Raw genomic sequence first — 18,822 nt, 5'->3', positions numbered from 1 at the left:
AACTGGAAGATGCTTGTGTGTAAATTCCTGTTTTGGTTGAGATAGCTGGAGGAGGGTGAATGATGCCTAATGCAGCTGATGAAGCAGTGATTGCTGGGGACCTAAGCTAAATTATTTGATTTTTTTAAATTGTCATATTTTCTAGTATAAAGCAGGTGGACTTGGCTGCCTGTCATAGTTATAGATAGTTAGGTATATAGGTAGTTACAGATAACCGTACAGGAGCTGATATTTTCGTGATGGTTTTTGAGATGTCATTTACCAAGATGATAAATAATTTTTACTTTTTCCAGTGATCCTTTGAATACCTCTTTGCCAATATCCAATACAGTACAGGAGTCTACCTACACAACCTCTGCCATCACCTCTTCCAGTCTGACCTGCTCATCCCAGAGCACTAGCCCAGTAACAACAACGTCCTCTTATGAACAGACTTCTGTGCATAGTAGGATAGCGTACCAAAGCTCTATGGTTCCATCTGAATCAACCGCTGTTGCAGTTATGGTAAGTGAATTTCAGAAGTAAGACCTTGAAAAAGGTAAAGTATTCTTATCCTTGTTAGACTTGTGTTACCCTGCTATGTTAATACTTCTAACCAAGCCAAGTGGTACTTTTTGATTCCTATCGCGTAGCTATTTTTTGCCATACTCTTTGTGGCATAAGAACCTCTGATTTTATGGGTTTTGACACTTTATATTGCTGTTTGACCTTTTTTTCTTAGTAACACGTAACATTCTACTTGAGTTTCCTTCCCTGAGGCTTAGCTTTTAAGAAAAGGAACTGTCTGTGTGAATGTTAGTAGTGGTATTTTGCCATGAATTGACACTTTTAATCCAAAAGTATATTATTTATTAAATATATATGGCACCTAGCAAATTAAACTGTGGCCCCTCCAGCTTTACTAAACACCAGTGGGAATTATTTTCATGTTTTATTTTAAAAAGCATAGATAGAGTGCTAATCTAGGACAGCAAGGAACTCTCCTTGGAGATAGCAAAGCACCTATCCTCTTTGTGTATAGAATATAGATTTGGTTTAAGAGAATGTAATTTATTAAATGTTAAAGGAGCATGTGTGAGACGGTTTGTAAGTTTATTTACTTTTGGCCTTTGTTCTGTAATGGCTCAGTCACACTTGTCTTCTGCACTAGCTCGTATGTACTGGTGAGGATCAAGCATAGACTATCCACTTCTGTACTCCAGCGTTATCCAAAAAAAGAACTGGTGCTTCTCAAGTCTTATCTTTCAATGGAAAAAAATTGGCGTCACTGTGTGACTTGGATAGTTAAAATTGTGAGTTGCATTAGATCAAAAGCACAACCATTTCCTATATATTAATGCAGTTCTTTATTTCATATCACTGTGAACCTGAAGTTTATGTTATATACAGTACACGGGAAGGTATCCTACTGATGGGTGTTGAATGGGCAGTGTGTGGGTTTCTATAGTTCTGTAGAAACTGTTTAAGTTCAGGACACCTTGCACCTGAGACAACTATTATGTGTTTTTTGGTAAAGGCAGTAAAAGTATATTTTCTGCCTTTTTGTCTTTTCATTTAGAATTAATATAGAATATTGCATGAAGCATGTTCAATGTGTGATTCAGTCTGAAAATTTAATACACTTGTAAGGTGATATATTCATTAATTTCTGCTTTGTTTACAGAATGGGCACAGTGCTGGTAGAACACAGGCACCTCTTGACAGTAAGTTTATAGAGATTGGTTGTGCAGAGGGCTTTCTAACCTTTCCTTAATACTTGCTGTGTGCCCTACTACGTGACATGTGGTTTAAGGTTTTATGTTCTCCCTGTTCTGTTACAAGCCCCTGGGGAATAAGGGTGACCAAGGTGCTCCCTCTGCCAGGTAGCTTGCTGCCTTGCAGTGGAGGAACAATAGCTCAGTACTGGCTTGCATACAGGTGTTACTGTTACCTTCATCTTGGAGTCTTTCTAATGTAGTACTTGTAGCACCCCTACAACTTTGAAAGGCAGTAGTGTGAGCTGACATCTTTTGTAGTTCCAGCACTTCAATTTTCAGTCTATTGTTCTCTTTAAACATTTATTCAGGTAGGTCATTAGTAGGGCAGCCTGTATTTTTATTATTTATACTCAGTGTTTTGTTAGTGACATGTTCAGTTAAATGAAGAGGAGGAGTGTATATACCCAAGGGTTACCACTTTGTTGTATATAAAGACAACTTTTCAAATCAAAAACTTCCTTGCTCATGTATACAGAAGTAATAAATAATTAATGAAATTTACTACAGGACTTGTTCTTTTGCTATACATAACAAATATTTGAGAATTTCCTGTATATTTGCAATTATTCTATAATGGCTTTGTTAGTCTCCTTTTCTATGCCAGTTCATTTGTTGTGAAGCACATACACTGGAATCAGTCTTCTTCCATGTGTCTATTTCATGCGTTCAAATGAATTTGAAAATACTGTCCTTTCTCCTTTTTTATGTGGTGATAATATTCTTAGTTGTCATTGGATTGTAATTCTGACCAATCCTGCATGTGTCCTGGTTGTCTGTCTTGCACATTGTGTTCAGGTGTCTTGTAAGGGTCTTAATGAAGATGGAGATTCTGTTCCTTGTAACTGTAAACCAACTTCTACTTCAGGAAGAAAACCTGCTCTAACATGTTGTGCTGGTTTGAATAGAATAGAATAGAATAGAATCAAGAAGGTTGGAAGAGACCTCAAGGATCATCGAGTCCAACCTGTCACCCTACACCTCATGCCTATCTAAACCATGGCACCAAGTGCCATATCCAATCCCCTCTTGAACACCTCCAGGGATGGCGACTCCACCACCTCCCTGGGCAGCCCATTCCAATGGCCAACCACTCTCTCTGTGAAGAACTTTCTCCTCACCTCCAGCCTAAACCTCCCCTGGCGCAGCTTGAGACTATGTCCTCTTGTTCTGGTGCTGGTTGCCTGGGAGAAGAGACCAACCCCCTCCTGGCTACAACCTCCCTTCAGGTAGTTGTAGACAGCAATGAGGTCTCCCCTGAGCCTTCTCTTCTCCAGGCTAAACAGTCCCAGCTCCCTCAGCCTCTCCTCATAGGGCTTGTGCTCAAGGCCTCTCACCAGCCTCGTTGCCCTTCTCTGGACATGCTCCAGCAATTCAACATCTTTCCTAAACTGAGGGGCCCAGAACTGGACACAGTACTCAAGGTGTGGCCTAACCAGTGCTGTGTACAGGGGTACAATGACCTCCCTGCTCCTGCTGGCCAAACTATGCCTGATGCAGGCCAGGATGCCATTGGCTCTCTTGGCCACCTGGGCACACTGCTGGCTCATGTTCAGGCGCCTGTCAACCAGTACCCCCAGGTCCCTTTCCACCTGGCTGCTCTCCAGCCACTCTGACCCCAGCCTGCAGCTCTGCATGGGGTTGTTGTGGCCAAAGTGCAGCACCCGGCACTTGGACTTGTTGAATGTCATCATGTTGGACTCTGCCCATCTGTCCAGCCTGTCAAGGTCCCTCTGCAGAGCCCTTCTACCTTCTAACAGATCAACACCTGCTCCCAGCTTGGTGTCATCTGCAAATTTACTGATGATGGACTCAATCCCTTCATCCAGATCATCAATAAAGATATTGAACAGGATGGGGCCCAGCACTGATCCCTGGGGGACACCACTAGTGACAGGCTGCCAGCTGGATGTGGCACCATTCACCACCACTCTCTGGGCTCGGCCCTCCAGCCAGTTCCTAACCCAGTGCACAGTGCTGCTGTCCAAGCCACAAGCTGCCAGTTTGGCCAGGAGATTGCTATGGGGGACAGTGTCAAAGCTCTTGCTGAAGTCCAGGTAGACTACATCCACAGCCTTTCCTACGTCCACCAGGCAGCTCACCTGATCATAGAAGGAGATCAGGTTGGTGAGGCAGGACCTGCCCTTCCTAAATCCATGTTGGCTGGGCCTGATTCCTTGGCTATCCTTCAGGTATGCAGTGATTGTCCCCAAGACAATCTGCTCCATGATTTTCCCTGGCACTGAGGTCAGGCTGACAGGCCTGTAGTTCCCAGGTTCTTCTGTTCGTCCCTTCTTGTGGATGGGCGTCACATTGGCCAGTTTCCAGTCTTCTGGGACCTCTCCAGTGAGCCAGGACTGGTGGAAAATGATGGAGAGAGGCTTGGCCAGCTCATCTGCCAGCTCTTTCAGCACCCTAGGATGAATCCCATCAGGTCCCATGGACTTGTGAATATCCAAGTGACTCAACAAGTCTCGAACTAATTCCACATGGATTTCAGGAGTACAACACTGCTCCTTGACCCCATCAACCAGCTCAGGAGGCCAGTTATCCTGAAGTCCTCCTGCCTTACTGTTGAAAATGGAGGCAAAGAAGGTATTTAGAATCTCAGCCTTCTCCTCATCCTTAGTTACAATGTTACCCTCCACGTCGAATAAAGAGTGGAGGCTCCTCTTGCTCCTCTTTTTAGCATTAATATATTTATAAAAATGCTTTTTGTTGTCTTTCACAGAAGCGGCCAGTTTAATTTCTAACTGTGCTTTTTGCCCCTCTAATTTTTCTCCTACATGATCTAGCAACATCCTTAAACATATCACTAGTTGCCTCCCCCCCTTTCCAAAGGCGATAAACCCTCTTTTTTTCCCTTAAATCCTTCAGGAGCTCCTTGCTCATCCAGGCCGGTCGTCTTCCCCGCCGGCTCGTCTTACGGCATGTGGGAACTGCCAGTTCCTGTGCCTTTAGGAGCTCCTGTTTGAAGTAGGTCCAACCATCCTGGACCCCTTTGTTTGAGGCCAGACAGATCCTCTTTTGCCCTGAGAGGGACAAAAGAATGATACTCACACAAATGTATTGGAGAGTGATGGAAAGTTTAAATGGAAAAGCAATTCGTCAAACTACAAAAACTACAAAGCATGGTGCCAAGAACATCCCAAAGCATACAGAGCCCCTTACATAATACCCAGAGGCTTCCCAATTCTTTCTGTCTCCCACCTAAGGGTATACCCAAACCCCCAGGGCTCTTTCTTCCCCCTCCCACTGCTAGGCAAGTCTCAGGCTGGCCAGATCTGAGATTGCCCCCCCCGCCCTCCTTTCTCCTCCTGGCATTAGGCCTAGACAGACCTCAGAGGCCTTGAGATACTCCTGAGATACCTGATAAGAGAGCATCTCCTATGGGAGCAGAGAGGGAAGGAAAAAGAGAGAGAATGGCTTTGCAGATGGATTTATAGGGTGCAGGATTTATGGGTAGAAATATGCTGTTTCCTGTGTCCACCTTACTGGGTTGGACATTCAGGACACCAGAGATGTGGCAGTGGCAGGAGGCATCCAGCCTAAACTGCCACACATGTTGAGAATTGAAAATGTTATTCACCTATTTGCATATGAATCTTGCCAGGAGGTATCATGCTGCCTTCATAACTACATTTGTATGTTACTTGGGTTTCCTTGTGTGTTGTCATTTACTCTCATACTTACTTGCCAAGGCCAAGACCTCTTGATTTCTGTCTGCATAATACCCAATCCAGCAGCCTGTGGAGTCATTTAGTGAAGAAGCCAAACCCATGATGTAAAAAATTGTGAAGCATAACTTTCAAGCATGTAACTGACTTTTGTTTGGTGGCTGATCTAAAACTGTCTTTGCACACATTGGAAGCTAGTGATAATCTACTGGGTAGAGGTCTCTGTTATGGTATGGAAGCATGGCTCTGGTGTAGTCAGAGCTAAATTTTGAGATCTCTTGGTGGGTGAATGCCTCTAATTCTTTATTAATATAATCTTTGCAGGGCAAGAGATAAATGTAGAAACAGCTGGGAATTATGTTAAGCAGTATAGCTGTTCATTATCTTACTACAGTATAGTGATCCTTTGGAAAGGCACGTGTACTAAGCAAGTTTTACTCTGTGTAGCCTAAAAACTAATATTCAGGCTAAACACTAAACGCACATCTAGGTGAAATAAAGTCAGTCAGTATCTGACAACTCTTTAGCCATTAAAATACTTAATGTTGTGCTCAGCTATAGCCTTTTATTGTGCTTCTTTTATTCTACTGCATTACACATTTGACTTGAGTACTTGAAACTGATTCATTGTATGTGCTCTTGTAGTCTAGTGATAGCAATCTTGGTTGCCAAAGGTGCTGTGTAGGTTGCAATGAAGCAGCAGAGCTGTGGATTTGCACATAGTCTTGAAAGCACAAATTACTTTTTTTAGTGGAACCAAATACAAGGAATTTTTAAACGAGGATTGATTTGTGAGCAAAACCCAGTAATCCAGATAGTGGAAGCTGAGATGCAGAAGACTGTTATACTGCAAGTGTAGCAATGAAACTTATAAATCTATTGTAGATTAAGAGCTTAAAGAGAAAATAAGCGATAGCTCTCTTGCTGTTTGATTTTTTTTTTTTTTTTTTTTTTGTGTGTATGTGTGTTAATAGCCAGATTACTTGATACTATTAGTGGTTCTTGATGATCAGGTTTCTGTAAACCAAGAGGAGAATACAGTGTTCTGGAATCTAGACTGGAATGTGAAGTATGATGGAATTTGCCTTTGAATGCTCTTTTTAACTTGCTACAGCTACTTCATCAGTTCCAGCACCTAAGACAGAGCCTTCTTCAATACCTTCTGCTGGTTCTTTGCCTAGCGTGGTATCCACCACTGCTTCGCTTCTGCCTTCAGCATCACAGCACACAGTACCATTGCCCAACTTGCCTCAGTCCAGCGATTTGACCAGCAGCTCACTTTCCCAGTTAAGCAGGTACAGTACAAGTTGTGATAAACTGAAAAGTGTTCGGTTTTCAGGAATGGGCAAATATAAGGGTCATTGTATATGGGGGACTGTCAGACACCAGAGTTCTCTTTTTAGACGTTAACTGGAATGAGGAAAGTGGTTCAGAAAAGAACAAGATGTTTCTGGTTTCGAAGCATGAGCTCTGGGCTACCTCTTAATGGTAAAGCAGTTGCTGCCCTCCAGTTCTCATATAAACAGCTTTGTATTTCACAAGGATTTTGCTTAAATCATGCCAGGTGAATTACCAAAATTGATTTCCCCCAGTTAGTTTTTTCTACTTTGTCCACAGTACCTGCTGTTTATTTAGTGTAGTATGTTTGAAGTAATTTCTAACAGTTTAGTTCCTTGCTTATTTTGAAATATTTCATTTGTGTTTATATTTCTTAAAATAAAAAAGTAGTAATTCCACAGGGAAAGTGTTTTCTTGAATTGAATCCAGTACAGCTTGTCTCATTTGCACTATCTGATTTTTCTCAGTGCTTGTTACTTGAGCTTTATCCTCAGGCTATACTGGTAGAGTTCTACTTTTCTAACCTTTGCACTCTTTGTTAATGTAAGAAACTGACTTGGTGACATTTCAAGTGTGTTTTTCCTGTTTCACAAGCAGGATGTGGTTGATTCTCTTTTAATACACTAGTGTTCAGTAGAGTGGTAAATATGTCAAGTAACAAGAACTATTGTATTTATGCTAGAAACATCATCTTCCTCCGTTTGTTCATTGTAAAGCTGTGTACATTGGTAGAAATTTTAGTTGGAGGGTTGATGCTGTTAAGCAGATACTAAGTGCCATGAAAGATGATGCCTGAATTCCAAGCATGTCTGATTTGGTAATGTCTCTTTTCTGTGTCTCTACCACAGATCAGATGGTGAATTAAGGCTTATCAGAAAAGTAGAAAGAGTGAATGATGGCATGGTTGAAAACTCTGTTGGTCTGAGTTATTTGTTTTCTTGCTGCTTGCAGTGATAATTATAATTGGTGCAGATGGGGAAGAATGTTTAAGAATCAGAGTAAAATTTATCTGTGAAAGTGCCAAGCTTTATTCTAGTCCTGTACCTTAAGGAACTGCCAGAAATATTGGCCTTTAAATTACGGCATATAATTTTGCCTGCAGCTTCGTTTTGGAAACAGCTGTATTTTCTTCTGGCTGTTTCCGTAGAGGATACTAAAGTATTTGTCATGGTTTCTCATGAGGAAGGGCTTTTTGAGCACTAAACCAAACATTTTTAATGGCTTTATTTTATTTGCCTTTATTCCTTACTGTACTGTAAGTTATGCTCTTGACCTTGAACATATGGTATAACTTAGGTCAGTGTAGGTGTTTAAGAACCACTTTCAGTCACATGTTAAGGAGACATTTAAAAATCTTTGGAGTTGAATGTTGTGCTGCTGTTACTGTCAAAAGTTCACAGGCCTGGTAAGCTAGGGGAACAAGGTGGTGCTAAAGCAGAGTTACTTCCTAAAATGAAATTATCTGCAGATGCTTTTCATTAGGGGATTAATTATTTTCATATTTTACACTGTATGTATAAAACTGAACTGATAGTTCTGATTCCACAGTCTCTCAGACTGATGCCTCAGTCTTTTCTTGGTACCAGGGAATTGTATACATGGGTTAATTTTCTACTCAAACAAGTGGCACAGCCACAGGATAAGGTTGAAAGATTAAAAGGTGAAGTTCACAGGCTTAGAAGCATTAGGGAAGCAGAAGATGAGATACAGGTGGTGTCAGGCTGTGGCTGCCCTGATGAAGAGACAGGATTACCCATTAAAAGATACTGAGGGTCAAGTACCCTCTGTAGCCTCCCCCTGCCACGCTGAGACCAGTAACCTAAAGGAAAAGAGGGAGTGGAGGCAAGTCAGTAAGTCAAGGCAGTAAACAAACTCCTTCCTTGTCCACCTCCCCCTTCCCCACCTTTCCCACCAACCCCCCAACAGGAGGCTGTGGCAACAAGTTCCCACTTGCTGTGGTGGGAGTGTTGCTTCAGTTGTTACCAGAGCCCCCCAGGTGCCCTTGCAGGAGCAGGTTTGATGTCATGCAGGTGCAGCTGGCCAGTGAGGAAGGTGAATCATCTGGCTTGGAATAATTCCAGAAATTAAGGGAGCCTAAGACCACCATACAAACATCTTCTAGCTGAAAAAGAGAAGAGTTATTGTTATATGAGACTCCCTTCTGAAGGGAACACAAGGCCCAATATGCAGACCTGACCCACTTCAAAGGGAGGTCTGCTGTCTACCAGGAGCCCGGGTCAAGGATGTGATAAGAAGGTTTCCCTCCCTGATACAGCCCACCCATTATTAACCTTCCAGATAGGTAATGATGACCTTGAAAGAAAAAAATTTTAAGAGAGATTTCAGGGCCTTGGGTCAACTGGTCAAGGGAGTGGGAGCACAGGTAGTGTTCTCTTCTGTCCTCCCTGTTGAAGGGACTAACCCAGGAAGAATGAAGAGGACTCACCTGCTCAATGCTTGGCTTTGAGACTGGTGCCTCCACAGGACTTTGGCTTTTTTGACCACGGATCACCCCACATGACACCAGGTCTGCTGGCAGCAGATGGGGTGCATCTCTCTCCAACTGGAAGAAGGTTTATATCACAGGCATTGACTGGGCTCATTAATCCTGCTTTAAACTAGGTTGGAGGGAGGGGAGGGAAAAAATCAGGCTTACTGTAAGCAAGCCTGAGACAATTGTGGGGTGATGTGTCAGCTCCGCTGCTATCTCAGGGGAGGTAGATAAAAATGAGTAGGGTGTTGGAGAAGATGCAAGGGCTAGCAATGAGTGCAAGCTGAGAGATGGCATGCGAGGGTGGGAGGCTAATAAGACCCTTCAGCCTGTTACCTTGCAGCATGCTGGGGACACATAAGAACTCTTAAAGTGTTACAGAGGTGTACTGGGGGTACAAGTAATAAGGAATCAGCACACACAGAGCTCACTGCTAGGTTGGTGGCCATGGAAGTGGCTGGGAATGGTCAGACTGCAAGAGTGAAAGCCAGTAGGTGAACTCCCTCCCTGAAATGCTTATATACCAATGCATGGAGCGTGGGGAATAAGCAGGAAGAGCTGGAGATCTGCATTAGGCTGAATGACTATGATATAATTGCCCTCACTGAAACATGGTGGGACAACTCCCACGACTGGAATGTTGTCATGGATGGCTACGTACTGTTCAGGAAGGACAGACCATCAAGGCGAGGTAGGGGAGTTGCTCTCTATGTGTGAGAGCAACTGAAATGTGCTTAGCTTTGTCCAAGGGGGGAGGCAGAACAGGTTGAAAGCTTGTGGGTAAGAATTAAGGGATGTGGGAAAGGAGTTGAAATTGTTGTAGGTGTCTACTATAGACCACCAAACCAAGAGGAAGATGTTCATGAGGCCTTCTACAGTCAAATGGAAGTAGCCTTTAGAGCAAACTCCTTGGTACTCATGGGTGACTTCAATCACCCTGATATTTGCTGGGAAGCTCACATAGCCAGGCATAGTCAGTCCAAAAGGCTCTTGCAATGTATCAATGATAATTTCTTGATGCAGGTTGTGGAGGAACCAACAAGGAGAGGTGCACTGCTGGACCTTGTATTAATTAATAAAGAAGGATGGGTTGAGAACATTAAGGTTGGGAACAGCCTTGATGACAGTGATCATGACATGGTGGAGTTTAGTATTATACAGGGTAGAAGCAGACCAACAAGTAGAATTACAACCCTGGACTTCTGCAGAGCTAACTTTGCACACTTCTGAGACATACTTGAAGAAATCCCATGGGCTAAAACCCTGGAGGGTAAAGGAACCCAAGAAAGTTGGCTAGTTTTTAAAGACCACTTCCTTCAAGTCCAAGCTACGTGTGTTCCCTTGAGTAGAAAATAGGGTAGATGTACTAGGAGACCTGCATGGCTGAGCAAGGAGCTCCTGAAGGAAATCTCAGGGAAGAAAGAAACTTAAAATTCATGGGAGAAAGGATTTTTCTCTTGGGAGAACTATAGAGAAGTTGTCAGGGCATGTAGGAAGGCAACAAGGAAGGCCGAAGCCCTCTTGGAACTGAAACTGGCAAAGGAAGTAAAAGAGAACAAGAAGGGCTTCTTCAAGTATATCAGTAGGAAAAGGAAGAATAGGGAAGGTGTGGGCTCACTGCAGAATGAGGAGGCAGCCCTGATACCTGAGGGATGCAGAGAAGGCAGAGTTGCTGAATGCCTTCTTTGCTTCAGTGTTTGCACCTAACACTGACCTCCCCTATGAAGCCCAGACCCTGGATGAAGGAGAGGAAGCCTGGAGGAGGGAATGCACCCCACTGGTCAGTGAAGACTGGGTTAAGGATCATTTGCACAAATTGAATATTCCCAAGTCCGTGGGCCCTGATGAGATGCACCCAAGAGTGTTGAGAGAGCTGGCTTCGTGGCAGGCGGGAGGGGTGCCCAAGGACTAGAGGAAAGCCAGTGTCACTCCATTCTTCAAAAAGGGCAAGGAAGAGGTTCCAGGGAACTATTCACCAGTCAGCCTCACTTCCATCACTGGAAAAATGATGGAGCGGCTCCTTCTGGAGGGCATCTTAAGACACTTGGAAGAGAAGAAGGTTATCAGGAGTAGTCAGCATGGATTTACCAAGGGGAAATCCTGCTTGATTAATGTGATAGCATTCTATGATGTCATAACTGAATGGGTAGATTCAGGGAGATCAGTGGATGTAGTCTACCTTGACCTTAGCAAGGCCTTTGACACTGTCTCCCATGACATCCTAGTGAGCAAGTTCAGGAAGTGTGGGATGGAAGAGCAGACAGTGAGGTGGATAAGGAACTGGTTACACAATAGAGTGAAAAGAGTGGTGGTCAGTGGTGCCAGGTCCAGCTAGAGAGCTGTAACTAGTGGAGTTTCCCCAGGGATTAGCGCTGGGTCTGGTCATGTTCAAAATCTTTATCAATGACATTGATGAAGGGACAGACAGACAGTGTCTGCTCAGCAAGTTTGCTGATGACACCAAACTGGGAGGCTTGGCTGATACACCTGAAGGCTGTGCAGCCATCCAGTGAGACTTGGACAGACTGGAGAGCTGTGCAAAGAGGAACCAAATGAGGTTCAACAAGGATAAGTGCAGAGTCCTGCATGTGGGGAGGAATAACAAACTGCACCAGTACAGGTTGGGAGGTGATCTGCTAGAGAGCAGCCCTGGGGAGAAGGACCTGGGAGTCTTGGTACATAATAAGTTATCCATGGGACAGCAATGTGCCCTTGTGGCCAGGAACGCCAATGGGATCCTGGAGTGTATTAAGAAGAGTGTGTCCAGCAGATTGAAGGAGGGTCTCCTCCTCCTCTACTATGCTCTGGTGAGACCTGATCTTGAGTGCTGCATTCAGTTTTGGGCTCCCCACTTTAGAAGGGACAGGGACCTGCTGGAGAGGGTCCAGCGGAGGGCTACAAGGATATGAGGGGACTGGAGCACTGCAGCACTGCCTTACGAGGAGAGGCTGAGGGACCTGGGGCTGTTTAGTCTGGAAAAGAGAAGACTTAGAGGGGATTTAATAAATGTTTATAAATGTCTGAGGGCTAGGTGTCAGGAGGGAGGGGACAGACTCTTCTCACTTGCTCCCTGTGATAGGACAAGGAGCAATGGATGTAAGCTGCAGCACAGGAGGTTCCACCTCAACCCAAGGGGGAACTTCTTTACTGTAAGGGTCACAGACCACTGTAACAGGCTCCCCAGAGGAGTTGTGGAGTCTCCTTCTCTGTAGACTTTCAAGGCCCATCTTGATGTGTTCCTCTGTGAACTGAGTTAGCTTGTATGGTCCTGCTCTGGCCAGGGGGGCTGGACTCAATGATCTCTGAGTCCCTTCCAACCCCTGACATCCTGTGATTCATCACTTCAAAAAGGGAATAACCTTTAGTGTGTGGTGGCATCACAGAATCACAGAAACATTCAGGTTGGAAAAGACCCTCAGAATTGCCAAGTCCAACCGATAGCCCTACTCTACAAAGTTCACCCCTAAACCGTATCCCCAGGCACCACATCCAAACAACCTTTAAACTCCTCCAGGCTTGGTGACTCAACCACCTCCCTGGGCAGCTCATTCCAATGCCTGATCACTCTGTGAAAATTTTTTTCCTAATTTCCATTCTAAACCTACCCAGTCTTAGCTTGAGGCCATTCCCTCTTGTTCTATCACTAGTTACCTGTGAGAAGAGACCAGCACCAGCCTCTCTACAATGTCCCTTCAGGTAGTTGTAGAGAGCAATGAGGTCTCCCCTCAGCCTCCTCTTTTCCCAGATAAACAGCCCCAGCTCCCTCAGTTGCTCCTCATAAGATTTATTGTGGCCTTGATTAAACTGCCAGATTTTGTAGTGGTATGGCTATTTTTTGGAGTTTCAGAGGTGCTTTTCATTTGGTGGGTTTTTTTTGAGAGTATGTTGGGACTTTTGGCAGAGTTACAGGGCAAATACCTTGCCCTTCTAATTGGTTTAACTAAGTGCTACACAGGTTAAAACATGGGAAATACCATACTGAGTCAAACCAAATCAGTGCCTTACCTAGTTAATACTTGTGTCCCATGGCAGGCAGCTACAGCTGCTAAGGGAAGTAATGAATAACAAGTGCTGGAACTTTCTTCTGGTTTTGTACTTGGTCTTAGAGTCAGGAAAGAGTAATTTGGTTGATTATTTGTCATTTCTTTCTAGCTCCCTTTCCAATCATCAGAGCAGCCTCTCCCCTGCCTCAGTGTTGTCTTCAAGCACATCACTTGCAGTAAGTCCTGTTTATATTTCAACAGATATTTGGCATGTACTCAGTTTATCTGATGGATAAGACCCCCTCTTTAAGTTCGTTGTGTCCCAGAACACTAAGAACTGAAGCGGGAGCCTTAGCTCAGGGAAGGACTGCCAACTGTCTACTGGTAATAAAAGTCTTCACCACTTGTTATTGCTACTGTATCAGGAATAGTTATTACAGAGACTTGCCAGCCAAACAGCTGCAGAAGAGATTTTTGCACTAGCAGGGGAGGATGGAGTAAAGAATTTATTGTAACAAGTGTTTTAAAAGCCCCAAATCTTTAGAAGTGTTACTGTCTGAAACTGTTGCAAAATGGGGACTGTTAGCAGTCCCTACTGTAGGAGGTTAGCTGGCAAAATGCAGGTGATGGAATGGTACATGTCATGAGAAGTGCCTGATGTCAGATGTTGTTTATCATTTACCGTATGTTATTACCACCTGTATATTCAATGCTTTTGAGATAATAAGAGAGATAGTAATGAGCACAGTGTGCTAGATGAGGCTACACAAGCAAAAGCCAGACAACACTGCCTTGTTCTTTGAGGGTGTACTTCTGTACAATGCCAGATGAGGTATACAAATAAGTTACTGCTTTTCTTTGTACCTGTTTTTGGTTTGTAATGCTCCATTCTTACTAAGTAATTGAAAAATTCACCCTTATCCAAATGTCCTTCTTTTCTGTGGTCAGTTGTTTTGGCGTTTGTATGTTGATGACTCTGTTCTGAAGTGTGATCAGCTAACAGCTAAAGCGCTGTGGTCCTGGATTCAAATCAGGAACTTCTGCATTTTCTTGTGTTCCTGTAAAATATCTGGTCTGTGTTTGAGTTTACCACACTGACTTTGTTGTGGAGCACTGCAGTTCTAATCTTTTAAATTCTACAGGTGCATTGAGAAACCACAATAGCAGTGTCCTGTATTTTGAAGACAAATAGTGTCTTCTGGAAGAATATGGGAGTTTATTTAGCATGACAAGTACTAGTTTAAAGGAGTACCCAAGAAAACTGCAAGAAATACTGCAGTGAAGTGACATTTGAGTTACAGTGTTATAATTTTGAGGATATAAGAGTTTAACTCTTATGTAACTTTGTTTGAATATTTAATTACAAGCATGCAACTTAGTTGCTTGCTTGGTATACGGATAATGCATATCTTTTGCATGTACTTAAAAGATTGTTGGGGATGTTTTTGTATGTCTTTTTTTTTCCCAACATCTTCCATTGTGGCTTATTTGCTCTGTGATCCTCGTTCTTTTTGTCTCCTTTCTAGCACGCTAGTGTTGAGAACACAACTTCGCTCCAGCCCTCAACAACCTTTTCAGCTGCTTCAACCTCAGCCACTAGCACCACCTCCTCAGTTGTCAGCATGGCAAGCAGTATGAACACTACAAACAGCCTTGGCCTGAACGTTGCCAGTGTGTCTATACCAGGGGCTACCACACGGGCAGCTCCCTTAGTGTCTTCAGGTTTGCAATATTAACAGATCACACAGATAGGCAAGGGAGTTCAGTCAGCTGGGCTGTCAGTTGAGCATCTCACCAGCCACCACCAAGAAATCCACATTCTTGATTCACATTTTCAGCATACTTTATTTGCTGTCTTATAAAATAAAGTTGCCTGGTTTGCATATTTGAAATATTTTTTATGGTGTTATGTGGCATTCGTATAGTATATTCCATCCCCAAAGAGCTTGATAAATAGACACTGGATCAATTCTGACTTCTGGAAGTTTTTTGGCTAGCAGGTTTGCCCAGTTTGTGTTCCAGGTCATGATCAGCTCTTGCTCTTGATTCATATTAGCTTTAATTTCAGTCTTTTCTGACTGCAGATCAGTCCTCCCTGACTCTTTGTTTTTTTTTTTACCCCTTCACTCTTCTACTTCCTAACACTGGTTCCTGGAGGCAATTATTTATATTTTCTTCTCTTTGTTATTCTCAGCCTCAGTGTCACCCAAAAAAGTATGCTGTCAATATTTAGTTCTTTCTGGTTTATTGCTGGCTTATTGCTGGAGGGACATATTGACAGAGCGGAAACCAAAAGGAGGGAATTTGGTCTCTTAGAGAACAATGCATACATTTTCCTTTCAGGAAAGGACTGAGGAAAGGAGGAGTTTCTATAGTTCTTGTAATCCTTTTGGATGATGTAAATGATGAACTCAGACTGTCCTTTGATAAGACTCTTTTCAGTCTTAAGTAGCCTGTGCTTTCTTTTCTTCGAGGCAGTATTAAACTCTTCAGGCTGCTTCAAGCATTTTCATCAGTAATGCAAAATTATTCTGGGGAGTTCTGTTCTTGGCAAGATAAGACATTACAGCTGCCAGGGCTTGTGGGCTATCTTGGCTCAATCCTAAAGCCTTTTCTTTTCTAAAGGCTTGTTGAAGTGTCTGTATTTTGATTCTGCAGGCAAAGCTCCCCCGAACCTGCCCCAGGGTTTGCCACCCTTGTTGCATAACCAGTATATTGTGGGACCTGGAGGACTTCTACCTGCCTACCCAGTAAGCAATTTAATTGTTCCTGTCCTTGTTTGGTTAACTCTTGTTGCAAGTAGGCCCTCCAGACCTGCTGCTACGGATCTATGCCAAGTCATTTCTGTTGGCAAATGTTGCACTTAGAGTTCTTGTTCCAAATGCTGACGAATAAATGGAGTATGTGCAGAGGAAGTTTACAGTTGATAGTAAACTGCAGAAACATTGGTATGTACCTAACATGGTTGCAGTTGAAGCTAAATATGTGCTGTTACAGTTTTGATTGGTATCAGATTTTAGGTCCTTTGAGCAAAAATAAACTCATTCATGTTTGTGTTACTGGAAGAGATTTACTATAGGAATGATTGAAAAGTGCAATGTGTCCAATCTGTCCAGTTTAGCAAGATTACACATAGCATTTTGATGTCTAAACAGGATCAACATATTTTGGTTATCTGTTTTTTTTAATCAGAAACTTCATTTGAATTGTCACTCAATGAGAGGGAATACTGTAGGCCATTTTGTGCTTTAGTCATCAATTCTTAAATCCTGCTATGCTCAGTCATAATAATAGCCAAGAAGCCTGTTTCATTTACTCTGAAATCTGAGTGATACGTAGATTCTTTTTACAAGTTGATGAATGATGCATCTGTGAAACTAGTATTAAAGATGGGGTGGTCAAACTATTCTCAGAGGACTGCTATCTCCAAAACCCATCAGTGACAAACCATTCAGCTCAGCCTGAAAATGCTAAGGCTTGCTATAATGACACAATGTGACAGATAGCTGTACACTTTTAAAATAGACTAATCTAGGTCAAACCCTATTTAAAGCAACAAATTGGTTAGCATCAGAGAAAAGTGTTACAAATATATTGTATCTGTCTTTGAGCAGATTTATGGTTATGATGACCTCCAGGTGCTTCAATCGAGATTACCAGTGGTAAGTAAATGGCTTTGTTTATTTAATTTTAAACAGGTTATTTTCAATGTTGATCATTTGTGCAACATAAATTGATGCACTTAATAGTATTTAATACTTTATCCTTACTTCATATTTTCTGGTATTTTAAATTTTCACAGTTTATCTATATAGTCACAGACAGACTCACAAATAGCCTCAGCCTAGACTGCAAAAAGTTAAAAAACTGTTTTCAGAAAACTAGGGTAGGGAACTTGTAGAGAAGGTTTGGTATTACATAACTGAGAAAAGTGACAAGGTTAAATGGTGGAATGTATCTGTGGAAGCAAAAATGAAGCCGTGAGCTATAATCTGAAAAAGGAGCATCCCTGGATGAATGCCATTATTAAAGGTCCAAGTCAGTACTGGGTCTTCCATGTGGGCTCTGAGGACAGCCAGCGTCAGATTGTCAAAGGTGAGTACAGGGGTGTCCTGCACAAAACCCCATGCAGCTGCACATGCTGAACTAAACAAATGAAGTTGAACATGTTAACATGCCAATGAAGGCATGATCCTTGGAAGAATTGTCAACTGACATGACTGGGATTGTTTTCAGAGCAGCAAAATAATACAATATTTGGAGTTCTGGGGCCAAGAGAGACATGGTGTGTTTTTTCAGGGAGAAGACTACTTGCACTCTTCCCCCTGATCCAGTGCAGCATCCCTCCCACGAGACAGTTCTCATGACTTATCCAATGTGGTTCTTACCATGAGCTACAGTTCTTCATGAACAGGTCCAACATGAGTGAGTCCCATGCCGTGTAGTCATTCAGAAAGGTCTTGCTCCAGTGTGTGTTCCCCACAGGGCCACAGCCTTCTTTGGACATTACCTGCTTTGGTGTGAGGTCTTCCACAGGTTGCAGGTGGATCTCTGCTCCACCATTAATCTCTATGGGCTGCGGAGAGACAGCCTGCCTCATCATGGCTTTACACACAGGTGGCAGGGGAACCTCTACTTTCAAGCCTAGAGCAAATCTTCCCCCTCCCCATTCACTGACCTTTGTGTTTGCAAAGTTGTTTAACTTGCACCCAGTTGTTTCACTTGCATTTTCTCTTCTCATAAAGGAAATTCCTAGCAGATTCTCACAGGAACCACCGTTGTAGCTATCCCTGCTACTAAACCCTGGCATGTATTCTAGGATTGGCATTCACTTTCTATTAGGCTGTGCTTCCCATAATGCTTGCTCACTGTTTATGTCATTGTCTGAGCAGAGCTTACTTTTGCATGCAGCTGAATGACAGGGGCATGGAAAAATTGGAGCACAACGTGACTCTTGGACTAGATATTTCTAGGGGACAGTTAGTTGAGAATTATTGAAGATATTTAACTGTGATCATCATCAGAAAAAAAGGAAAAAAAATCAGTATAAATAAATGCAATAAAACAAATGGAGAATTTCTTAATGTGTCTGTTAAGTCCAAGAGTGAGGATGAAAATGAGAAAAATGTAAAGATCTGTACCTGCAGTCTGCTATAGGTTAAAATTCTTTAGCAGGCAGCTTCTCCTGCATGATCTCCAAAGACACTTTGCAGCCCCCACAATTGTCCACTTCTGCTCCTGTTACCTGACAAGAGATGGTGATAAAAGGCACTTTTGAGCAGCACATGGATAGAGTTCAGACAAGTGCCTAACTTGAGAGAGTAGAAGAATTCCGTACAAGTATATTGAAAAGCGGAAGATGATGATGAGGTGCAGAGAAGAGTGGGCACGGGACTTGCAGAGCCCTGCTGGGAGCTGGGATTTGGAGTAGGTGCTGAGCGGAGGTAGCTTCCCCATATGCCAATGGCTTGTTCCCATGCTTCTGAGAGGTGGCTGGCAGAGTGACCCCAATTGCCTAAGGAGTAGGAGGTGGAGGAAGAGGAGGGAAAGGAGGAGGAGGCAGAGGTTGCAAACGCTTG

General features: G+C 43.1%; 1 protein-coding gene across 2 annotated transcripts in view; it reads left to right on the top strand.

The window, feature by feature from the left end:
• UBAP2 (ubiquitin associated protein 2) overlaps positions 1-18,822 on the top strand; it is a 97,887-nt gene that overhangs the window by 40,011 nt on the left and 39,054 nt on the right. The window contains exons 14-20 of one of the 2 annotated variants that reach the window (XM_054398092.1): positions 294-504; positions 1,664-1,703; positions 6,564-6,726; positions 13,413-13,479; positions 14,770-14,965; positions 15,902-15,993; positions 16,858-16,905. In XM_054398092.1, the coding sequence (XP_054254067.1) occupies positions 294-504; positions 1,664-1,703; positions 6,564-6,726; positions 13,413-13,479; positions 14,770-14,965; positions 15,902-15,993; positions 16,858-16,905 (817 nt within the window). Of the gene's footprint in view, positions 1-293; positions 505-1,663; positions 1,704-6,545; positions 6,727-13,412; positions 13,480-14,769; positions 14,966-15,901; positions 15,994-16,857; positions 16,906-18,822 lie in introns of both variants that reach the window. The other variant, XM_054398091.1, reaches the window with a different exon arrangement.

Source organism: Indicator indicator, chromosome Z, assembly GCF_027791375.1.
Source record: "Indicator indicator isolate 239-I01 chromosome Z, UM_Iind_1.1, whole genome shotgun sequence".
Classification (NCBI taxonomy): domain Eukaryota; kingdom Metazoa; phylum Chordata; class Aves; order Piciformes; family Indicatoridae; genus Indicator; species Indicator indicator.
Note: the sequence above shows the minus strand (reverse complement) of the source record. Positions and strands in the feature narration are given on the sequence as shown.